The 26,057-nt window shown below is 41.5% G+C and overlaps 1 protein-coding gene across 1 annotated transcript; it reads left to right on the top strand.

Moving 5' to 3' along the window:
- Window positions 1-168: 168 nt before the first annotated feature.
- Window positions 169-13,281, top strand: LOC143484436 (interferon-induced protein 44-like). The gene is made up of 8 exons (XM_076983146.1): window positions 169-345; window positions 2,624-2,681; window positions 3,005-3,038; window positions 3,139-3,343; window positions 3,818-3,970; window positions 11,441-11,618; window positions 11,911-12,011; window positions 12,304-13,281. Exons 2-8 carry the CDS (start codon window positions 2,627-2,629, stop codon window positions 12,475-12,477), a joined length of 900 nt encoding a protein of 299 aa, XP_076839261.1. The 5' UTR covers window positions 169-345; window positions 2,624-2,626; the 3' UTR covers window positions 12,478-13,281.
- Window positions 13,282-26,057: the final 12,776 nt, after the last annotated feature.

The following is a 26,057-nucleotide window of genomic DNA, read 5'->3' as shown; positions in this document are numbered from 1 at the left end:
AGATTGACTTCAAAACAAAGCAAGGGTATTGTTTCAAATTGCATATACACTTCTTACAAGAAACTACATTTCTTGACATTTATCCATCTTGATAAGGATTTACATACTTGCATAGCCTGTTAGGCTACTCTCCTTGTTCTAGAGAAATCTGTAGTTAGTCCTGCCTCATCCCGATCTGAGTATATTAAACACCAGGGGGGCCGTCTGGGGTGTAAATCTTACTAGTAAAGCCTATCCTTACAGTCAGTCTTAAAGGTTTAAATCCAGTGTTACTTGACTGTCATTGTAACACATCCGTGCAGAGCTGGAGTACAAACCTACGGCAGCAGTAACACTGTACAGAAAGTAAGTAAACTTTCACTCAATAGAAGAAAAGCAATTTTGGTAGCAGTTTCTCGGTCTTTTAAATTTCAAGTGAAATTTCTATTTTAGAAATGTTTAGAATACCTTCAGTGTGGTATTTACTTTCAGATTCTCAATAATGAAAATGATGTGTACATCTGTAAAATAGGGGTGGACAAATACAGTATTAATAGTAGAACTATTGAATAACAATTTGGAGAACTGGGAGGTTGTCACACACAAAAGTGTGTGTAATCCTTTCATTACATTACATTCTGTTCATCACTAACTCACTATAAGACTATTGCTTTCACAATTAATTGGTCAAATTTTGAAATATGAAACATGCACACAGTACAGTTATACTGATGTCCTCAAATAAAAAAGTAAAAAAACGTAAATAGATGCATCACTATGTTTGCCTCAAAAAAGTTTATGAGCATCAATTTGTATATTTCGGTTACCGGTAGTTATAAATTATACGTTTTTGAAAAAGAAGCTAAAAGTGTCCTTTGCCAGTTGAAAACCTGTTAGGCTTTGTGTTTCTACCAGCGTTTCTCAAAGTGTGGGGCGCAGGTGTATTGCAGGTGGGGCGCAAGCAATTGGATGAAATTGACCTTTTTAAGCCTGTCGTTTTAATGCTTGTTCGTTTTGCATAAGCCCCGGATGTTTAAAATGTCTGCGGAACAGTGTGAACCAAGGCTAGATTTGGCCCTTTAATGAATTTGTACCGGTCAAATTATGTTCGCCACCCCCCCATATGTATTTTATTACCATTTTGTTTGGGTGATATGGGACAGGTGGGGCATGGAATTTTCCCTTCTTCTGAGGTGGGGAACAGTGGCGTGCACATACATTTTTTATAAAAAAAATTACAAGCACATGTTGAATGAAATTTGACTTGTATTTGTAACATTCTCTAAACGTGAGTTTTCAATGGAAAAAGTCACACCGCCAACTGATAAAACCCATATCCAATATTAACTATATACAGTCATTGTTAAGTCCTTCAGTTAACTTCCGTTTATCCTCCACTGTCTGCGGGCCTTGTTGCATATATTTTACAATTAGTAAATCAATATAGGCCTACAATTAAGACAGTAAAAAGACCAAAAAGAACGAGGAGTTAGGCTACTGACTGTTGTCATTACACGAATACAAATGGGCATTTTTCACAGTTAATGAGGAACTTCCCGTTTCTTCTTTCACAAACGAATGTGTTAATTTATGTTGCCTAACAAAACGTTCAGCTTAACACATAGATTTGCAAACTCTACCTTAATTATTTGTATGTGGTCGTCCTCACGTTATCTATCATTGATTTGGGCTAGAGCGACTAGTTTATCAGGTGACCAGTCGGCTAAAAATGCTTAGTAGTTTGGTGCTGTATGAGACATTTTACTGCACAACAAAATGATTTCACGTTTGGCTTAGAGGGCAAACGGTACGATTTGACTTGATGTGTATGTGACCTGGGTGGTGAGGCACGGGAGAAGTCTATCCGTGCGTGCTGTGCTGATGATGCTTCCTTCCACTCACTGAACTGAACTGCTGCTGCAGCCAGGGTTGCCAGGTCCTACAAAAATATCCCGCACAAAATCAGTGTAAAACCCACCCTTCAGCAGCCTAAACTAGCCCAAAGCCCAAAGTAGTGAAAAGTTGTCGACGGGGTGGGGTGGCGAGTGTAAGTTGTCGCCGGGGGGGAGTGGCGAGTGTTTAAAATGGAGACAAATTAAGTATTATATCGCGATCGATTCTTTGTGTTGACTTGTAACTCCCGCGGTGGCCCAACTCAAAAGTAGCCCAAAAAACTGCACCCCGCGACCCCAGAATTTTTACCCGCGGCTGGATTTTCAAACTAGCCAAATTTGGCGTGAAAACCGCAAACCTGGCAACTATGGCTGCAGCGCATCTGGTGTGACAAAGGAAGACAGAGGTTGGGTGTGTGCGAGGTGGTGGCTCATTTCAGGGCATTGTTTTTAATCTCTCAGGTTTTCAAAAGATCAATTCAAACCGACCTCAGTAAAATGTTAATAATAATAATATATATATTTTTTAAAAACCGAAGTTTCAAAAGGGCACTTTCGTTGATAAAGGGCAGAGTTGGTGTCTATGTGTGCACGCCACTGGTGGGGAATGATAGAAAAAGTTTGAGAACCACTGGTTTATACCAAAACTCACTCCGGTTCTAAGCACGTTATTGGCACATATGCTAATATAAAAACATGGTTTTTAAATGTTTCTTATCACGTTAATCATTGAACTTTACCTTGTACCACAGGTAATGGAGAGCAAGAAATCTTTTTTTAAACGAACTCCACTGCCACCTCCACCTCTAGGTCAGTTTCTCAATAAACCTGACATTCGAATTCTAAGAAATATAACCAACTTATAAACTGCACTTAGAACATACATTTATAAGTGGACCTGAGGCTGTACATAATACACTTTTATGAGAGTGTATCTGAGATAATCAGGTAAGACTTTGAAATGAGATGAATAATGTGAACATAACAGTTCTATAACTGTTAAACAAAATAAAGGTAATTTTAGATAGCCTTTTGTCATATCTTTAGAATTTCTAAGCAGCACATAAGTATATTCTGTTCAGTTTCATCTTTCGTTCATCAAAATTAGATTTTCATACTTTTGCTGTTTACAGAATTTGATCAACCATGGAGGCCAGTGACTTGGAAGTATGATAACTGACTACAAAGACACATTAAAACGCAGACTAGTATTTTCAATAATTTAATAAGAAAGTGTAACTAATGCCCGGATGTACTTTCTACATAGTGATGAAAGGGAAAAAGACCTGATGTTGGAAAAAGTGAAGAAATTCCAGCTCAGAATTGCCCACATAAGTCAGTTGAGGATTCTGCTCGATGGCCCAGTTGGAGCAGGGAAGTCCAGCTTCATCAACTCTATTAGTAATGCCCTAAGAGGCTGTAACACAGCTGCTGCCCTGGCAAGTTCAAGTGGTTTAAGTTTTACTCTCAAGGTAATAACCAGTCTCCTGAGCATTCGTATTCTCAGACTATTAGCTATTAACCAGACAAGAGGTTATGGATCACTTGTTGAAGTGTGTGAAGTGTGTGTTTCAACTATATTCCCCATACAAAGAAAGTAAGAAAAAAATACAATATACTTCTTACCTATCTACCAACATAAACAGGAGAAAAAGGCAAACAAAACAGCAACCCTCCCCTACAGCTCCAACATGAGAGAATACAAAACAAACCAGTTACAGTAGATACATCTATACACAGTTTACACACATACTCTCATTTAGTCAAAGCCTATATGAGGCCCTTTAAGAAGCACACAGCACATCTTATCTCACCATATCAGTACTTTCTCATAAGGCCCTTTAAGAAGCACACAGCACATATTTGTATTGTATTTGTATTATATAGATTATATTGTGAATTCAGAGCCTTTAATATTGATGCATGTTTCTGTGTGATGTTTCCAGTACAAAACACACAGGTTTAAGAAGGATCTACCAGGATCCTACTATCCATTTGTCTTCAATGACATCATGGGCATGGAGACAGGAAGTATACAAGGAGTCCACAGTGATGATATAATCAGAATACTGAAGGGTCACATTAAGGAAGGCTACACTGTAAGTACATTATTAACACTGGATGGAAAACAGAGTACTGGTACTTTGTGGAACTGTGCAGAAGGAGATTTTCTGCTACACAGCTTACTTATGCAATGCAAAAATAGTCTGTTAAAAATGACCAAAATCATCATGAAAATAACCAGCTCTGTATTAGAACATTACAGAATGACAAGCTTGACATGCATAGCTAAGGACAGGACTTAACTGTTGAATAAAAATTTACCAAAAGAGAAATGAGAAAACCAGAAAGGGTTAGTCCATGGAGATATATCTGCAGAGATTAAAGACACTAAAGCTTTGATAAACTGGTTTGTGTCACAGTACAGCCCCTGACTCCTCCCTCAGGGATGTGTGTGTGTTTGTGTGTGCATGCGTGTTCATCTTCGTCATGCATTTCACCTGTTTCTTTTCGTGTTAATTTGATGCACTACACTTGTGTCTAGTTTGTATACATACATTTAAGTGTGCGGCTTGTCTCACGTCTTTGTTGCGGGCGCTACGTATCAGTGTTTGATGTTCATTCCTTTCATTAAAAACAAAAGTAAAACCAAGCTCTCACCTCAGTATTCTAATTCGTCATCGTGTTACAATTTGATTAAGAACCTGGCTGCTATGAATCAAATCTACAAGCTAATTAGGGTTAACACACAGTGTGGGAACCCTATTGTAATTGTTAGGATTTTCCCCATTTTTTTTATATAGAATGCATCGTACAGCCTACACCGTAATGCCTAGAAACACCAAACTTGTCAAAAAGGTCCAATGACCAGACTCTAGTACAGGGACCCACATTGGCCTTCGGATGAAGCTATAGTGAAGCATTTTACATTTTGGCCCATATCTCCCACACCGTAAGCAATAGAAATAAAATTCCAGTTCATATGCATTCCTTGGCTAAATTCAATAGGACTCAATATACTGTGGCACCGGTGAAGAAAGAGAGTCAATTAGGAAGCTCATTTTAGGAGAAATGCTCTTTCTCTTCTTCTTGTCCGTGTCCGTAGGCTCTCCCACACGACGACTCAAAGACCTCCATTTTACTCTGTCCTGTGCAAGCGCGCGCATTCTGCCAACTCAGGCCCGTTCTTTGTATCACAGTCTGTGTCCAGTTCGTTCTCGGTCGTCCTTGTCGTCTCGCCCCTTCCACTCAGCCTTCCAAGTAGGGGTGGGCGATATGGGAAAAAAATAGTATCACGTTTTTTTTCATAAAATCACGATTTTGATTTTTTATCACGATCTTCCATCAAAAAAAAACCAAAAAAAATTGGGGCTACAAAGCTTTCTTTTTAAGCAGATTTAAATGAATGATATTGCAATTTTCCATGTGCAAACATTGTAAACAAAAAATGTAAACAACACATGTGACACTGTGTCACGTAGGGCTACGCCCCCCTCTCCTAGCTGTCACTCCGGTTTCCTTGTTCCTCGTGTCTGTTGTTCCCTGCTCCTTGAGCCCGCCTTGTTGTGTGTTTCTATGGTTTCCCCACGTCTGCTACGCCCATGTCGTTATTGTCTTCATCTGTTTCCATAGTTGCCAGGTTTGCGGTTTCACGCCAAATTGGGCTTGTTTGAAAATCCAGCCGCGGGTAAAAATTCTGGGGTCGAGGGGTGCGGTTCTTTGTGCTACTTTTGAGTTGGGCCACCACGGGGTCTTACAAGTCAACACAAAGAATCGATTGCGATATAATACTTAATTTGTCTCCATTTTAAACACTCGCCACCCCCTCAACGACTTTGGGCTAGTTTAGGCTGCTGAAGGGTGGGTTTTACACTGACTTTTGCGGGATATTTTTGTAGGACCTGGCAACCCTGCCTGTTTCTAGTCTAGTTCAATGTATTTATAGTCCCCGTGTCTCCCATGTCGGTATCAGTTATTTTGTGCTACTTACCTGTTTATTCTCTTGCCTCGTTCGTGCTCTAGTGTATTTAACTGTTTCTGTTTCGTCTTCGTCGTAAGTGCCATTCAGCCTAGTTTTGTTTCCCCTGCCTTGTTTTGTTCTTTGTGCCACCATGTCCGTTTATATTTCATGTTCGGACTGCCTACCTGTTATGACCCCTGCCCGTTATTACGACTCTGTCCATTCATTAAATCTCGCTCTCCTCAGCGTTTGTGTCCGCCTCCCTGCTCTGCGTCACACAGTTCCTTACACTGTTAAAGCGCATTATTGCACTAAATATTTCCCAGCCCTTTAAACTTAAAGTTAAATATTTATACATATAGTCGAAATGATTCGATACAATTCGCTTTATTCACATTATTTAATGGTTGTTTATTTTCAAAACGCCCAATCTTAACGTCTTTACGTTCTCTCATGTTTCGTCCTGGAATTACAAGAGGCTCGTATGTTAACGTAAAGAGAACTGTTCAGTCAGACAGATATTTGTTGTGAAACGAAGTAGTTACAATTTCAACCATTTTCAAGTACTTTAGCCTAAATTCCAGCACTTTTCAAACCTGAAACACAAAGCAACTTTAAACTTCATCAAGTAAATGTTCCTTCCCCTGTTTTTGAGGGATGTATCTTTATACTACCACATATCGTTCACGCGAGGTGTGGCGGAGTCGCGCGCTATGGTCACGTGTGAGGCGGCTGCCCGCATTGTTTCACTTTCGGCATATTACTTGGGATGTCTATGTCTCAAGTGATTGAATAAATTTCTTGTACTGGCATCGGACGTTTTCACGTGTTCTTTGCACACTTTACATATCGCTGTAGTTTGGTCTTGGTCAGTGGAAGAAAATCAGAATCAATTTCAGATTACAGAGGTGGATTTCCTCTTCTTTACCAGCTCCTCGGTTTGGCTTTCAGCCGTCGTCCACGCAGTTTTTAGTTTTTACAAACACAACATGGAGGCATGGAAGACGCACAGTTCGCTGTGATTGGTCCGTCCTACGCCCTACGTCTGATGCATTGGTGGGAACCAGCATAAAAAAGTAATTGCGCTGATTGGCAAAGGCGATCTATACGATTTCTCTAATTTGGTAGATCGCCTGCGATTCTCCACTCGTTATCGCCATTCACGATTTTATATCGTCATATCGTGCACCCCTACTTCTAAGATGATGTTTGGGATCCGCTTGTCATCCATCCGAAGTGCTTGACCTAGCCAACGGTTTTGTCGCTCGTGCACCACGTTGAATATTGTTCTCCGTTGTCCGAGTCGTTCACAAATGATCTCGTTTCTAATTTTATCGATCAACTATAGAGGGCTATCGGTTGGATCAGTGATCGATACAGTCTTAGCTTGGTCTCGGTGCTGATCTTTTTGTCTTACCAGATGTCTTTGAGCTCATTCATTGTGCTCAGCGCACATGCCGTTCTTACTCGGATGTCTTGTGTGCTCTCCATACTCGGTTATGTACAATCCAAGATATTTGAATCGCTCAGTGTAACTCAGTTGTTCGTTGCCAAGCTTCAAACCTCCCTTTATCAGATTCTCTCTCCTCTGATGGTCTTCGACTCATTAACATCCATTGAGTCTTTGTCTGGCTGATCTCCATTCCGTGTTTCGAACTTGCAATGTTAATTTTGTCAATAAGTTCTTGAATGCGCTTTAGCGATGTGGCCAGGAGCGCAATGTTGTCTGCAAACTAGGGATGCACCGAAAATTCGGCCACCGAAAATTTTCGGCCGAAATGGCTTAAATTTGCATTTTCGGTTTTCGGCCGAAATACTTTCATCACCGAAACAACACGGCCGAAACAATGTGCTGTGATGACGCAAGCAAAAATCGCCTGCACGCGCTTATTTGGATAAAGCTAGCAAAAAAGTTTTCCAGTGATGGCGCCAAGGCAAAAGGACATTACACCAAAAATTATGGAACTCGTTGCCTTAGACGATCAGCCGTTCTCTGTCGTAGGGATTTCGTAGGCTAATAGAGCACATTGAGCCCCGTTATGTTTTGCCGAGCAGACGACATTTCTCAGAAGTGTGTTTACCTGAGCTGTTGTTGCAACTCACGTCACGTTTTTAGAGAGAATTTATATTTATCTTTCAGGCCAGTCAGTTATAATTAAATTTAACTCGTATAAAATACATATATTTATCCTCTCAGATAAAAACGGTCTGCAAGCGAGTTAAATTTAATTAGTGGTCGGCCGTTGTCAGCGGTATCGCCGTTAACGGCCCACCACTAACTTTACTTTATAATATGCATTACTGTAATGTCAGTGCTAAATAAATATTTTCAAATCAAATTTTGTAGTTGATTTATTCTTTGAATAGCAATGCCTTGATTTTAGTGAGGTTAGCCATAAATCCAATGTTACTAATAATTGGCATAATGTATTTCGGTGTTTCGGTTTTCGGCTTTCGGCCTTGGTTTCCTCATTTTCGGTTTTCGGTTTCGGCTAAGAATTTTCATTTCGGTGCATCCCTACTGCAAACCTTAGGTTATTAATTGGTCTGCCACTGACAGTTGCTTCATCTTGGTGTTCTTCCTCATCTAGCACGAATCTCATTATGTATTCTAAAAAAATATTGAAGAGGTCTGGAGACAGAATAAATCCTTGGCGGACACCCACAGTTTGTCTGAACCAGTTTGGATTGGTCGAGTTTGTTCTTACAGTACTGGTTGTCTGCGCATAGAGGTTCATGATTAACTCGACAATTTTTGGGTGTACGCCGTAATGATTTAGAATTTGCCATAAGCCTTCGTGCCATACTCGGTCGAATGCCTTCTTGAAATGAACACCATGTAGAGGTCTTTGTTTTGCAGCGCTAGATGATTTTCTGCAAGGAGTCGTAAAGCAAAGATCTGCTCGATTGTTCCTCGTCCGGCTCGGAAGCTGGCCTGCTCTTCGGCCATTTGTGTTTCGATCGCGCTCTTCATTCGGCTGCGTATGATCTCAAGTATGATCTTGCTCGCGTGACATATCAGGCTTATAGTTCGATAGTTCTCGCATTTGGTGGAGTCTCCTTTCTTTGGCAAGGTTACTATAAGTGAATTAGTCCACAGTTTTGGAAACCGTCCAGTTGCCCATATTCGGTTACAGATCTTGTGCATAACCTTTACTGACGCTTGGCCACCCAGCCGTATAAGGTCACCCTCTAGCTCATCAATGCCAGGTGCTTTTCTGCTTTTTAGTTTAGCAAGTGCAGCTTGGACTTCACTTTCCAAGATGCAAGGCAGTTCGTCATGCTGCTCGTTGGGCCAGAGTTCGTCTAGCACGCTCGTTTCGACTTCGATCTTGAAGTTGTAGAGCTCGCTGCAGTACTCAACTTCTTTTTCAGTTGTCAAGAGTTCACCAGATTTGCTTCTTATGATATTGTTACGCTCTTTTAGTGCGACTCCTGACTTAAGTACCTTCACTTTTTGATATAAAGCCCTTGTATCGTTCTGCTTGCTCATTTTTTCTATTTCGTCGCATTGCTTGTTAACCCACTCTACTCGACTATTTTCTACCTCTCGCCTTATCTCTCTCGTCAAAGCGTTATAGGCGGATTTTTGTGAGTGGTCTTTGTTTATGATCTTTTTAGGTTTTCTCCGTTCATCTGCAAGATTAAGGACTTATCCATTTCACTTGCGACACTCTTGTATATCTTGTTGGTTTTTTCTAAAGCGGCGTCCATGTCGAGTTTGTCGAGGCTGTCTATCAGACATTCGAATCTGTTCTTGAGCTCGACTTGGTATTCTCGTCTGGTATCTTTGCTGACAAGCAGCCTCTCAATGTTCAGTTTCAGTTTGGCTTCTTTTTGCTGTGCTGAATCGAAGGTTCATTTCAGCCATAACTAATTTGTGATCGGATCCTATGCTTGCACTTGGGAAACTTTGAGCATTTCTCACTGCACTTTTCCATCTCTGCTCCACCAGAATGTAGTCAATCATGTATGGGATGCCGCCAGAGGTGTCAATTCCAGGTTCAGAAATTAAAAGTCCTCACCTGGATTTTGCTCAAGCTTGCTAGATTTTCGCGGCTGGACTCTCCCCTCAGCTGGCCGTATGGCATGCCCCAATCACCTCGCGACCGCCCTCCAGAGTCGGCAGTGTGAGCGTCTCCATCTCCATTGCCTCACTGTCCTCACTCCAGCTCATGGGCTGCTCCGGGCTGCCACCCCGGGAGTAGTGCATGTCGCTACCCCTGGAGCGGTCGGAGGCTAAGCCCTCCATAGGACTCCTTCCTCAACTCACAGTACCCCCGGAGTGTTTAGAGGGGGGTAGACTCTCCTCTTCCTCCTCCGTGTAGCCTTCCTCTTCCTCGGTATAGGACTCCTCCTCCGTCCCCTCTTCCTCCTCCCCACCGTAGTCCACAGTAGGGGCGGAGCACTCAGATGGAGGGTAGTCCTCGTCTTCCCCACTGTAGTCTATGGTAGGGGCGGAGCACAATGACGGAGGGTAGTCCTCCTCCTCCTCCCCACCGCAGTCTATGGTGGGAGTGGTACACTCGTGGGTGGTTCTCGTCTTCCGAGTCCTCCTCCCCAAACTCGCTCTCTGGGGTCGAAGCGGTGGCACCGATGACACAGGCACCCACCCTCAGAGGCGAGAGGGCGCGGGAAGGAGAAGGGTGTAGATGTCTCCAGATCCTTACCGCGCCCTCGCGGAACAATTCCGCCATCTCGGGGTCCGGGCACTCACGAGCCGAAGACAGCTGAGAAGCGCACAACGGGTCCTGCTCCAGCTGTTCCAGCGTGGGCGTGGCCTCGTGGCGCAGGGAGGAGTCTTCTTCCTCTCCTTCCTCCTCCAGCTCGTGGACACCCACCCGCAGGGGCGAGAGTTCCCGTGAAGAAGAGGGATGCTTCTCCTGCCACACCCGCACCGCCTCCTTGCGGTAGTAAGGAGTTGTGTAGGCCGGGTTGTGTAGCCTGGCATTGTGTCTCACAACGGCTCGTCGTTCTGTGACGCTGGGAGCGTAGCGAAGGACGAGACACAAATCCCTGGTTGCGACAGACGTCACTTTTAATGATCACACATAGATGGCCCATATAGCGCACGTAAAACACTTACCACACTCAGAGACGTGTAAACTTTAGACAACGACGAGCACAGGACACTCCACGAGCGCACATTAAATAGACAAACCACATAAGCCCCACGTGATTACGAGACAAGCCACAGGTGAGATGGATTTCACAAGACATAACCGCACCCATGGAGATACACAGACGCAGACGAGTACACGTGGACAACGTAAACACATGCCCAAAAAAGTCCTCAACGTGACACTTGTATGATTCAGATCTATGAGATAAATAACTTTCTAATTCACTAAATTGTATTTATTTCATCATTGTAATCAGTATGGTGGTAATTTGGCTCTATCTACTGGCCAAATACTGGACCTGACCAAAATGTATTGCTTACATGAAACACCACACAAACAGCTTCATTTCACTTATAGGTCTAAAGAACCTTTTGGGCCTCTTGTTGCCTATTGAGACCAAAATGCATATGCGTGTGTGAATCCGCAATCGCCGCTTCCAGCTATATTTTGGATATGAATTTTTCTTTTTTTACCCATGCTTTCAGTTCAATCCTGTTAGCTCAATCACTAAAGAGAAGGATAAGGAATATTACAACATCAGCCCCAGCTTGAATGACAAAGTTCACTGTCTGGTGAGTGTTATCCCAGCAAACAGCATCTCCCTCATCTCTGAAGATGTCATCAAGAAGCTACAAACTGTTCGTGACAAAGCACGGGACTTGGGTAAGTCACTCAAATCTGCATATATTGTAGCTAACTGCTGATTGATTGCTTTTACTGTTACTGTTTAATATGTGTAAGTAATCATACTAAATATGTTAGTATGAGTATCGAGTCTTCATTTAATTATGTATGCTGCATAAGCTGCTGACTGAGTGTTTTTACAATAACTTCCATGACTTATATTACCCTCTGGGTTTTGTTTATGGAATGGGGAACTTTCTCATATTTTAACGATGAGAATGGAGCCCTGTGTAAGACACACTAAAGCTTTGCATGCCATACTGTACGACAGGAATCCCACAAGTTATCGTCATGTCGATGGTGGATAAAGCATGTACCATAGTTCAAGGGGACCTGACCAAGGTTTACCACAGCAAGAAAATCAAAGAGAAGGTGAGTAGAACAGAAATACTCTTCCCACAGAATGCCAGCTTCCAGAATCTATTTCTGGTCATATCTCCCATAGTTCACAATATCCACTAACAGGTGAACATGTGCTTAAACTGGGGGACACAATCACTGAATCTTCTTGAGCTGCAGCATCATTTGAGCTGTAGCAGCTGTACTCACTCTGACATCCATCAATACTCCACCTGACCCCTCCTGAACCATGACGCGAAATAAGTTTGATAGTGAAATCATAGCGAAATTTGTATAATGAACAAAGTTCTGTTGTTTTTCTTAGATGCAAGAGTGCAGTAACAGACTGGGGGTCCCAATGAACTACATCTTCCCTGTGCAGAACTACTATGAGCAGATTACCAACAACATAAACATGGATATTTTGCTTCTGATGGCAATAACAGATATCATTACCTTTGCCAATGACTATGTGGAAGACCAGGCTTACACTGAATAATGTGCAGTTTGCTTATGCTATGGTTATTCTGGTCGTGTTCATTGATTGATCCAGTTGTATTCCTTTCCATGTTTTCTGTGTCTCTTTGTTTTGTTTTATGTTCATTTCTACACCCTGTTCTGCCCCTTAGTTTTGATTCACTTCACCTGTGTCTTGTTTCAATCTCTTTGGTACATATTTAAACACATTCTTTCATTCAGTAGGTTTGGGTTATTTTTGTTTCATCCATATATGCTGGTTTCTCCTTAGGTTATTGTGTTAGAGGTTTTGATCATTAGAAGTTTGTTTGTTTGTAACCTCCTGATATAGCCATGATCCTGCGCCGTGGTCTGTCTGATTCAAGTGTCAAATAGTCTCCTGGTATAGTTGTTATTGTCTTGTCTGGTTTATGTGATTTGAGTATTTTATGTATCATTGTTCTGTTGTTAGAGTGTGTGTCTGTGATAACATTTCTTAGTTTTGTTTCATTGTGTCGGACGCCTGGATGTTTAAAGTGATCGTGTATTGACACCGTGCATGTTTGTGAGTTTGTCGAGTAGCGATGTGTCGATTTCATAATTATATTAAGTACATGTTGTGTTCTACATGATGATTGCTTCTTCCTTCCTGAAGTGTTTGTCTGGATTAGTTGTTGGTTGTCAATTCATTGTCGTGATATAAGTTTTGTCCATGTATTTCGTTGTTTAGTTTTGGTAGTCCAGTTTTGTGAATCTTGTTTCTTGTTCTGTGGCGTGAGCGTTGGTAGAGTGTTCTTGGGTCATGTGTCTTGTTATTGTCTGAATTAAAAGTGTTTTGATCAACATGCCTCGTCGTTCTCGTAAACGTGTTTCGAGTTTACGTTTAGGCAGACGTTAGAATGTTGCAGCTTATTTAGTTATGGAGGAAAGCTTAATAGCTTCTGAAATGTACACATGCTTGTGAGATTTCTCGGAAACCATTAATACACCGGTTCACTAGTGATTATGCAGTATATTGTTTTCATTCTTTATTTGTATCTGTTCATAATAATACATTTTATTTCATAGGTGTCTTTCTGTCCCTCAAGGACACCTTACAAATATATACAATGCAAGCAATAGACAACCTTAAAACATGTTGGTTTTGAGTGCAGACTTAACTTGTGAGAGTGAGTTTATATTCCTTATGTCGGGTGACAGAGAATTCCAGATTTGGGGAGCAGAGCAGCTGAAAGTATACATTCCCATAGTAATGAGTTGGCGCCGGGGGGGTGGGTGGGGGGGAATCATACTTCATGTTGGACTTTATGACTTTAGACTGAAAACTGTGTAATGCTGCAGAGACATTAAGTTGTTCTAGAAACTGGCAACATACAAAGAACTTTATTAACTCTTAATTAAATAACTTAATTATTAATGAATCAATAGTTAATTACTCACAATTTCAGCTTCAACATGTACTGCCTATACAGTACAAACTATCAACAAATAACTCAGGTGTCCCCCTAACAATGCTACACAATATTGACATTTATACATAGATGCCGTTTTCTGTCTCCACTATAATTAAGCAAATGTGCAAATGACTGAACCTTTAAATCAGGAGATGTTAAATATTTCTCCAATTAGTCCTTCATTTCATAAAAACATAGAACAGTGCTCCTTCATATCCAACAGAACTTGCAGTTTGCAATTGTTCAATTAAAAAGATTCAGTGATTTTACATTTACATTTATGGCATTTGGCAGACACCCTTATCCAGAGTAACTTACATTTTATCTCATTTTTTTATACAAGTGTGCAATTGAGGGTTAAGGGCCTTGCTCAGGGGCACCTCAGTCATGGCCTCAGGTCTGGGAATCGAACCCATGACCCTCCAGTCACAAATAAATAACAAATGTAGTGTGTATTTCAGGAGAAGGCTCAAATATGTGTGTTTGTGTGTGTATGTGTGTGTGTGTGTGTGCATGGCTGTTCTGTTAAAACAGTGTTGCATATCTGCAAAGTATAGAGACTAAATTTGTGTGTGTGTGTGTGTGTCAAAGTCAAATTTATTTATATAGCACTTTTCACAACACATGTTGTCACAAAGCAGCTTTACAATCGTATGGGTCCAGATCCCTAATGAGCAAGCCAAAGGTGACAGTGGCAAGGAAAATCTCCCTGATGGTGGGGATTAGGAAGAAACCTCAGGAGGATGTTGAGAAAATGAGTTTTTTGCTTAGCAATAACATTAGCAAAAGTATATTTTGTTCATCAGTGAAATTGAATACATTTCTGTGTTTGGGTAAATCTACATGAGTTTCCTCCTCATCATTTATTTTGGGTATGGCAGGATGTTGCTCCCTTCTTATGGTGGCAATGTTGTGCAATACCACATGCCCTCTCTGGGGTGACCCTGAGCCCCCACAGGCACTGAAACCTGGCATTGAGGATCCCCATCCTCATTTCAACCCTTGCTCTTGTTCTGCAGAGGGCCAGGTTGTAGCGTGACTGGGGTCCAGGTTCAGGGTAAGGTGTCATCAGATATGGCATGCAGGGATACCCTCTGTCTGCAAGGAGGATGCCGTCGTATTGTCCTGTAAGCACACAGGGGGTGCAGTGGTTTAAAACTGAAACAATGTAACTGACGTTGGGAGCACAGCGAAGGACAAGACAGAAATCCTTTCAGATCGAACGTCACTTTTAATTATTATACACGTAACAGTGCAGACACCGCACATAAAACACGAAAAACATACAGGGACGTGTAGACTCTGACAATGATGACCACAGGACACTGCGTGAATGCACATTAAATAGACAAACCACATAAACCCCACGTGATGGACGAGACGAGCCCCAGGTGAGACGAATCAGCACAAGACGTAACCGCACCCATGGAGATCCACTGATGCAGACAAGCAGACGCAGACGACGTAAACACACGCCCAAAGGGAGGGGTCGGGGACCTCAACGTGACAGTAACAATACAATAAATGTGAACCATACCCATAGCTAAAGTGACACAAGCTTACCCTGATCAAATTTACTGTAGAGTGCAGGCTCTCGAAAAATCCTTGCATCATGCAGAGCCTGACCATTTGGCTTCAACATTACTAATAATGTTGGTAGCATCACATATGATCTTAATAGAAGAGAAAATGAGTTTATGTAATGTATTCAATATTAGTCCTTTATTTTTTTTAATAAATTTATGATCAGTACCTGTATATTAATGCTGTGGAAGGGTTTTCTGTTTGCATAATTTCCTTTATTTTCAGCAGGTGCTTTAATTGGAATGTGGGTTCCATCCATGCATCCAATGACTCTTGGGAATCCTAATATATTGAATTTTGCAGAGCTATTTATCTTTCACTTCCCATTTGTCTGATAACTTTGTAATCTTTGTTAATAAAGACAAACCTGCAATTCTGTGGAATTCCTCTATAATGTTCATTAAAGGCTTATGCCCAGGGAACACCACAAAACTGTGCAACAACCGTTTTAAAGCTAGGCATACTTTGCGGACTGACCGACATACAGTTGCCTTGCCTATGTGTTCTGCGTCTCCTACATTGTACAAAAAAGACCCATTGGCAAAGAAACGGAGAGCAATGCATAAAGTCTGCAAAGACATGAGGGCTGATCCATGTGTGATATTTGAAATGTGTGACTTAAAAGTATTGTTTAGGTATAAAATTGACTGGGAAGAAAAACGGTAACGTTCGAGGAGAAACTCATCGGGAAATTAAAGCACGTCTAGAAAAGTGGGCGTAACCCTTAGTTTGGATTAAGTTAACCTGCTAGCGATCAGGTTAGCTTCAGAGCATAAGTTGCTATAGTAACTGACTCAGATTCTCTCTAAGATCGGTTTCTGGAATGGTAAACCCTGAGTTTTCGTTAACTCTGAGTTTACTTACCCGGTTTCGTCACTTAACTTGCTTTCTGGAATACCCCCCAGGTTGTGCCCTTTTTGGGGTGTTTGCTGTGGTGGTGTATCTTTCTTGTTGCGCACAGAGTTTTTTAACAACAACAGTCAAAGAGAGTTTTAACAACAACAGTCAAAACAATAGAAAGAAGTACAGGAAGGTTCAAATATCCAATTTATATGCTACTGACATTCCGGGCAAGAAATTTCTAATCAGGGATTGGTGCTCCCAACAACAGTCCACAGAAAAAATCACTCACTCGATCTGAGGGGTACATTCATTCACAATTACGCTGAAAATCATTTATACACAATTTCTTCTGAAGAAGTTATTTGTCATTTTGTGCTGCTCGTTTGTGATTGAGCATTTAAATGCCTCTTTAGCATTTGTTCTCAGTAAAAACAATTTGTATTCCTGAATGTGTGTATTGTTTCATCACATGTACAAAAATGTAACCTGCCCATCTTACTTCATTTCCAAAGTTTAGAAATATCATTGAACCCACCGAATCAGCCTAAACTGTATTTTAAAACTACATCAAATCTGTATCTTGTAAGTGTTCTCACTGTATCGCCAGAGGCATCGTTAAAGAAGCAGCAGCATGTGAGGATGGCAGTGGAACGTCTTTACTCTCATAGTCAAGATGAGAACAGACTCACACTGAATTACAGCCTCTTAGAGTGCAAACAAACACAGACACAAAGTGCTCAAACAAAGTTGAAGAAGCATAGAAATTGCAAAGTGTCTGTCTCTCTTTCTGTCTCTCTATTCAAAGCATGTAAATGCAACAGTCCAGGCAACTGCATGTCACGTAGCAAGGCTCAGTAAGCCGCCATGGAAGACTGCACCTGTGGGTATAAATGCTGAGGAACATCAGTGAGACAAAACAAGCTACAGGTGTGTGGGGTGTGTCAGTAGTTGGGAGACTGTGAATGAGATAACAGCCATTGCCACAAAACAACATTACAGATGTCTGGGTCCAAGCTCCCATTGAGTGAGCGAAAGACTACACACTGTAAAAAATCTTTGTTTGCTTATGTTCTGTGAATATAAAAATTTATGTGGGCAAAGCATGAAACATAAAAATAGTTACTCCAAAAACAAAAAACGAGTTGTGCCATCAGCTGCTGCATTTTTACCATTCAACTTAATATTTTGTGTTCAGTTAATGAGCATTATGGTTCTCAGTCAACATGTCAAGTCCAAAGTAAAAAACTGTGTTGGGCGAGCAATAGTGGTAGTGGTGAAACTAATGCGCATGCTCGAGAGAAGATTTTCTTGGCGCCTTCTGCACCAAAACTAAAATGAAGACCCAGCGTTTCACCGTTTATCTAGAGAACTTCAAACGTTCACTGAGTGAAGTTAATGTGGATCTTTACTAAGCTAACACAACTAACTTGGTGGTGTTTTTTGAGTTTGAATTTGAACTAGGTCGTATTTCAACATATTTTCCAAACGTAGTTATCAAAACTAGAGCTAAGCCAACAAGTGTTTAACTTTGCTATGAGTTTAGTAATGTTAGTGTTAATACTGTTGTGGTTGGCAAGGACAAGCTACTGATTAACGGTTACCGTTACGCGTTAACTGTCCGTTTGGAATTTAACTTTACCTCACGTCGGCAAACTGTTAGCATGCGGACTAACGTTAGCTACCTAGCTAGCTAGAACTGCGTAGTAATTAAGCATTTGCTGAAGCCCAATCGATTTCTAATTAAGTACTTTTTTAGATATTTTTTCCAACCACCTACAGCTCCGCGGTCAGTTCTCCCGTTTCCCTGGATGTGTGTTGTATGCGTGTTAGTGTCCCCCCTCCCTTAGAACCAGTGTGTTTTTGCCGTTAGCGTATTGCTAATAAATTAGCATTGAGCTAACGTTGGTGTCATGGCTCATTCTTGTCCTCCTGACTCGACGACGTTTCAATTTTTATTACATTTATACAGCAGCTCTCATATGCCTGTTTCGTAATATTTTTGACATTTTGGTTTACTTTTTGACATGCAAATAAAATGCACAATTACTTAATTATATTCTGTATATTTTGAATTTACTTCATAAAGCATAAAATGTATAGTTCAGGCAACTTGGATACTAATAAATAATTACCTGAACTAAACAATTGTAGCTGGAACAACATAAAACATTTTGTTGGACTCACTAGGTGTATTTGGTTAATATATAGAGCGTTATCATACACGTCTGTCTGAGCCACAGTAGCGTTAGCATACACGTCTGTCGACTTCCTGCCGACGCTGCTTCCTGCTACCTGCCGACGCTGCTGCGGAGCGAATTTTGAAATTGTTTTTCTAAAGTGTACTAATCTGTTTACGTGCTAATCTTTATTTTTTGCCTTCCTAGATAATTTTTTACAGATAGTACTTCCACCGTCAAGACGGGCAGTTGAATATTCCGGCCGCTGATCAACTTTCTGCTTCTAAAAATCAGCTAGCGTAAGTTTGTATAAATCGGCTAGACACAGTAAGTGTTTTGATTTATTCATGGCTGGTGTTGGTTTGTTTCCTTGTTCGGAGTGTGGCATGTTCAGTCTAGACCCTTTCGCCACTGATAGTAATAGTGATGGTATTTGTGAGAGGTGCCAGTTAGTTACTTCTCTTGTGGCGAAAGTGGAAAGTTTAGAGCGCCGCGTCCACTCATTATTGAGGGATAGAGAGACAGGGTCTGTAGTAGGTGTGGACGCGCCAGGGAGAACTAGCGCCTCCGCGACTCCGGCGATAGAGCCCTCACAGCGGGGCGAATGGGTGACGTCTCGGCGGCGTAGTCGGAGAGCGAGGGCTGCAGCTACCGCTAACGCCAGCGCTAGCCCACCAGAGCACCACTCCCCGGTTCACGTGTCCAACAGGTTTGCCCCGCTCAGTGCTACACCCGCTGAGGAGACTCTGGTGATAGGAGACTCTATAGTCCGACACGTGAAAGTCGCTATTCCTGTAGGGGCTCCAGCGGTTACAGTCAGCTGTTTACCGGGAGCCAGAGCGCCGGACATTAGTGGCAACCTTAGACTGTTAGCCCATAAACGATTCTCTAGGATAGTTATACATGTAGGGGCCAACGATATACGTCTGCGGCAGTCAGAGGTGACTAAGGCTAATGTTAAAGAGGTGGTTAAATTAGCCCAGACGATGTCCGATGCCGTAATCTGCTCTGGCCCCATCCCAATGCAGCGCGGCGATGAGCAATACAGCAGGCTCACGTCGCTAAACCGCTGGATGTCCAAGTGGTGCTCCGAAAATCAAGTGGGCTTTATTAATAATTGGAAAGAGTTCGAGGGCAAGCCTGGTCTTTTAGGCAGGGACGGTGTCCACCCCACCCGGGATGGCGCTGCCCTGTTATCTTGCAGCATAGCCCGTAGTCTGTTAGTTAGTGGGCAGTGTAGTACTAGGAGCTGCTGACTAACCAGAGTCGCGACCAGGCCGCAGACTAACGGGCTAAACCTGTCTGCGAGCTGCTTAGAGACGTCACTAAGATCCCATAGGATTGAGACTGTGTCTGTGCCCCGGGTTAAATTAAATCATAAGAAAATAGTCCGTCCTAAGTTTTTAACTAATATTCAAACTTCACATCCAATTATTACCTATATGACCGATCTGAAAATTGGATTAATTAATATTCGATCACTCAACTCTAAAGCAGTTTTTATGAATGAACTTATAACTGACCAGAAAATTGATATTCTATGTCTAACTGAAACGTGGATTCAATGTGGTGACTATTTATCTCTAAACGAAGCCACTCCTGTGGGATATAGTTATATACATAAACCTAGATTGTCAGGCAGAGGAGGAGGAATATGTATAATATATCGTGATTGTTTAGAAATTCATCAGAAATACTTGGATATCTTTAATTCATTTGAGATGCTGTCTATTAATGTAATTAGTCCATCTGAAAATAAAAGTTCATTTTCCCTAACAAATGTATATAGACCACCAGGGCCTTACTCAGATTTCTTAAAAGATTTCACAGATTTTACAGCAAATTTAGCAGTTAGTAGTGACAAAATAATAATGGTAGGAGACTTTAACATACATTTTGATAATGCGGAGGATCCACTGACAAGGGCTTTTACTTCTATATTGAACTCTGTTGGCATTACACAAAACGTTGTAGGACCCACACACTATCAAAATCATACCCTAGATTTAATCTTAACGTTGGGTATTGACGTAGATAATATAAATATACTCCCGCAAACCGTAGCTATCTCTGATCACTATTTAGTCAAATTTGAGATTCATCTTAACATAAATACCCGCCCGTCTCCTCGGCAGTGTATAAAGCGCTCGATAAATTCATTAACAGCAACACAGTTTATTGAAGCCCTCCCTGATTTAACTGCTCTAGCCCACTCGCCATCCTATCCAGGAGAGTTAGATAGTCTAACCAACTGCATAGAGAATACCTGCAGATCAGCTCTAGACATAGTAGCTCCACTCAAATATAAAAAGACTAGATCTAAAAAACTCGCTCCGTGGTACACTGACCAAACTAGAAACTTAAAACAAATAGCACGTAAATTAGAGCGTAAATGGCGATCTACTAAGTTGGAAGTATTCTACTGTGCCTGGAAGGATAGCATCATTGACTACAAACGGGCACTCGCTAAAGCACGCTCAGCATACCTAGCCTCACTGATAGAAAAAAATAAAAACAATCCTAGATTTCTTTTTAATACTATTTCCAAACTTACAAAAAATCAAGCAGGCGCAGAACCTCAGATTCCAGTAAACCTCACTAGTAATGTATTTATAGATTTTTTTGATAATAAAATAGAGAATATTAGACAAAATATAAAACCTTTTATTAGCAATATAACTGGTATGTCATCTGGTTTGGTTGACATCGATTTAAATCGCATACTGGGAGAAAAACTTGATGCTTTTCATCCACTCCCACAATCAGAATTAGAGAAAATAATTTCTTCCTTAAATTGTGCTACCTGCACACTAGACTCAGTTCCATCAAAGTTATTAAAAGAGGTATTACCAGCGGTAACTGAACCTCTTCTAACTATAGTTAACTCATCCATTACAATAGGTCACATGCCCAAATCATGTAAATTAGCAGTTATTAAACCTCTGATTAAGAAACCAAATCTTGATCCTACTGTACTATCTAATTATAGACCCATTTCAAACACATCATTTATATCTAAGATCATAGAAAAAGCTGTTGCCCAGCAATTATGCCTATATCTGCATAGGCATCACATATTTGAAAAGTTCCAATCTGGTTTTAGGCGCCATCACAGTACTGAAACAGCTTTAGTTAAAGTAACAAATGACCTCCTCCTTGCTTCAGATCAAGGTTATGTATCGCTGTTAGTGCTTCTTGATCTTAGTGCAGCTTTCGACACAATTGATCATAGGATCTTGCTAGAAAGGTTAGAACGCTGGGTTGGAGTCTCTGGCACAGCCCTTTCTTGGTTTCATTCTTACTTAACAAATCGCTATCAGTTTGTAGAGCTCAATAATATTCCATCCAAACGTACAAAAGTTAAATATGGGGTCCCGCAAGGCTCCATTCTAGGACCACTATTATTTACATTATATATGCTACCACTGGGCACAGTTATAAACAAACATGGTGTCAATTTTCACTGCTATGCAGATGACACTCAACTTTACATATCAGCCAAACCTGATGACAAACTCAGTTTAAGAAAAATTGAGGCCTGTGTAAGAGATATTAAATGCTGGATGTCTCTAAACTTCCTCCAACTTAATGAGGACAAAACAGAAGTTCTCCTTCTGGGCCCTAAGGCCTCAAAACAGAAAATTCCAGATCTAATGCTTAATCTCGCAGGCTACCCCATTACACCTGGCACAGTAGCCAAAAACCTAGGCGTCATACTCGACTCTGACCTATCATTTGATAAATACATAGATAATACTACTAGGATAGCTTTTCTACATCTCCGTAACATTGCTAAATTAAGAAATGCATTATCACAGGATGATGCGGAAAAATTGGTGCACGCCTTTGTTAGCTCTAGATTAGACTACTGCAATGCACTACTGTCAGGATGTTCAAATAGGAATCTAAATAAACTTCAAATAGTTCAAAATGCCGCAGCCAGGGTTCTGACCAGAACTAGAAAATTTCAGCATATCAGTCCAGTCCTATCAGCCCTGCATTGGCTCCCAGTTAAATTCCGTATTGACTTTAAAATTCTTTTATTAACTTATAAAGCACTGCACGGGCTTGATCCTGAGTACCTTCAGGAACTTATTTCCTATTACGAACCCCCACGCCCACTAAGATCACAGGGTGCTGGTCTTTTATTAGTTCCAAAAATTAATAAGGTAACAGCAGGGGGAAGAGCCTTTTCTTGTAAGGCCCCCCAGCTTTGGAATAATCTTCCTAAATGCGTCCGGGACTCCGACACAGTCACAATCTTTAAGTCTAGGTTGAAAACCCACTTATTTAGTTTAGCGTTTGATAATTAATATCCCCCCTTAGATAAAAGTACAGATCCAGGGGTTCATAGACGAAGGGTTTTATGGTAGACTGGGGCGCTGGTGCTGTCGTCCTGTCACTGCTCGTGGTCACTCAAGTTTGTTGACAGTGCAGTGGACTGATGCCATTGTCTCAGAATGCCCCCAAGCCTATGTTACCTTCTGGTTCTGCCTTTTTAGCTAGGCTGTAATAATTTAACTAAATGCCGGAGTTGCTGCCACACTCCGGAAATGTTTATAATTTTACCTGTCCTGTATATGTCCTCATACAGAGCTAATTTTCCCTGTTTCATTTCTCCACATGGCTGCCCGCCTGCTTGAGCATTAATGAGATGAGGAGACCAGCGATCCATCCTGAGCCAGCCACCTCCTGCCTAACCGGATGCATACATCATGATGGACATTACATATTTTTCCTTTTCTTTCTCTTCTTTCTGTCTAAATTGTTGTTGTTGTCATGGTGACCGGTGTCGGCCAGAGGAGGATGGGTTCCCCCCCTGAGTCTTGGTTCCTCTCAAGGTTTCTTCCTCATGCAAAAAAACTAGGGAGTTTTTCCTTGCCACTGTCGCCTTTGGCTTGCTCACTGGGGGCTAGGACTCGGCACTTGTAAAGCTGCTTTGTGACAACAACTGTTGTAAAAAGCGCTATATAAATAAAATTTGATTGATTGATTGATAACATTTTGTTGGCTCAACTTATTTTCTTTAATTAGACTGAATTCTGTAGTTGTCAGCAGAACTTAAAATTTGCAATTTGCAGAGCTTAAATTAGACCAACTAAAAAAATTAGGTGCAACGGCTCACTAAGATTTTTTTAGTTGGTGAGACTTGAAATTTTTTACAGTGCAGTAGCAAAGAGAAACTTTCTCAATGTTCTAGAATTTACATTGTTATTTGTTTTTTCAAATCAAATCAAATATATTTGTATAGTGCTTTTCACAACACATGTTGTCACAAAGCGCTTTACAGGATTTACAAGGTTAACAATACTATGGGTCCAGATCCCTAATGAGCAAGCCAAAGGCGACAGTGGCAAGGAAAAACTCCCTAGATGGTGGGGAATAGGAAGAAACCTTGGGAGGACCAAGACTCAAAAGGGAACCCATCCTCCACCACACAATCAGACTAAGTATAAGGTAACTAGAATGAAAGTTCTGGGTGTTGATATTGTCAATGTAAATGTCTTGTGATGAACGCCAGGTTTTCATTCTGTGTCGGAGCGATGATACTGGTATTGTAGGCTCCGACTGCAGTGTTACTCCCCAGGTGAACCTCGGAGAAGAAAGATATGTGATGTGGTAAATATGTAACAGATTATTCAAAGGCCAAAGTAAACAGATGAGTCTTTAGTCTAGATTTAAACATTGAGACTGTGTCTGAGTCCCGAATAAGGGCAGGAAGATTATTCCACAATTGTGGAGCTTTAAAAGAAAAGGCTCTTCCACCTGCTGTGATCTTTTTGATCCTAGGAATAGTTAATAACCCTGCGTCCTGCGAACGAAGTGATTGTAATGATCTCACTTCATGTTGATTATTTAATTTAATTTTAATTAGATTTTTAAAACATATCACCCTGTTATTCCTATATCTGCCATGGTTAACAGACACAGTCTCAATGGTTTGGTAGGTAGGGAAGTAAGTTCTACTTAGCGAATGGCCGTTGGAAACCGTTTTTTTTTTTTCATTTTTGGGTGATGTTGTTCTTAACCGTCTGTTGTCAGTTGTATGTATCAGCACCGTTATTTTGTTGTTTTTGTTGTTTTGTTGTGTTTTTTTAACGTTTCTTGTTACAACAAAAGTTGTTCCTTGGGAGAAAACCTTTGTTGGTGTCACATTGAGGACCCCGGCACCTCCCTTTTGGGCGTGTGTTTACATTGTCCACGTGCATCGTCTGCGTCTGTGCAACTACGTGGTTATGGTTATGTCCTGTGATAATATGTCTCACCTGTGGCTCATCTCGTAATCACGTGGGGCTAATGTGTTTTGTCTATTTAATGTGCGCTCGCGCGGTGTCCTGTGCTCGTCATTGTCTAATGTTTACACGTCTCTGTATTTATTCAGTGTTTCACGTGCGCTATACGCGCTTTATTCGTAGTAAAAGTAAAGTGACATTTGCTGCCAAAAAGGATTGTGTGTCTCGTCCTTGACGCCACACCCATCGTCACAGTTGGGAGTATTCTTGGTATTTTGGGCTATTTCTATTGCCGCCAGGATGTCACATGTGCTTACCTATTCTTAAAAGTGAAAGTAAAAATATGTATTCTCTGTGTTTTCTTTGTTATGCAGAGGTGGTGCATCAATCAAGTATGATTTCAGGATTTAATAAGTTTAACTATGATTTCTTACATCAATCAAAACAATGAGGTAAAAGCTATTGTCATATAATGTCAGTACAATGTGCTTTTACAATATTTGTAACAAGAGCACCTATCATTTTATATATTGTCACAACTATGTCACTCTGTCACTCTCGGTCCACAACCCCTATATAAAGTGGTCCACAGGTCGTATCCTCCGCTGGTCGACCCCATTTAAATGCACAGAGCTCCGGTAAGAATGCTGACCACCAGTATAGTGAGCCCACATGTAGCCAGCCCCTAAGCGATTCCCAGCCAATACCAGGAGTAGCTGCTGTGGACGTTGTCACCGACCTACCTGTGTCTGAAGGAAATACCACCACCCTTACCGTAATAGATATGCTTTCCAAAATAGTGTGGTTCATAGCACTTCCAGGACCTCAGTTCACCTCTCGGGTATGGAAAGAATTCCTTGCTAAGCTCAATATAACGGTCAGTCTCACTTCCAGTTACCATCCACAGGCGAACGGACAGGTGGAGCGTGCAAATCAGGAACTTGGGAGATTCCTACGCGCGTATTGTAGCGAATATACAGACACATGGAGTGCTCTACTTACCTGGGCAGAGCATGCGCAGAACTCCCTGGTCCAGTCCAGCACTGGTAAAACACTATTTGAGTGCATTGTAGGGAGACAGCCAGCCCTGGAATGCTGCCTCATCGGACCAACCAGTGCTGGAGGACTGGTGTAAGAGGAGTTAGCGCGTGTGAGCGGATACTCACCGTAGGCTGCAGGCGGCAGGCGGCGGTGAGGCCCTTCAAAGCCAAAGCTGATCGTTGGAGGAGTGAGGCTCCTGCCTACAAGATTGGGGATAAGGTATGAGTGGCGACTAGTGATGGACGTCTAGGACTGAGAGGAAAGCTGGCTGACCGCTACACGGGACCATAT

This window comes from Brachyhypopomus gauderio, chromosome 20, assembly GCF_052324685.1.
Source record: "Brachyhypopomus gauderio isolate BG-103 chromosome 20, BGAUD_0.2, whole genome shotgun sequence".
NCBI classification, from domain to species: domain Eukaryota; kingdom Metazoa; phylum Chordata; class Actinopteri; order Gymnotiformes; family Hypopomidae; genus Brachyhypopomus; species Brachyhypopomus gauderio.
Note: the sequence above shows the minus strand (reverse complement) of the source record. Positions and strands in the feature narration are given on the sequence as shown.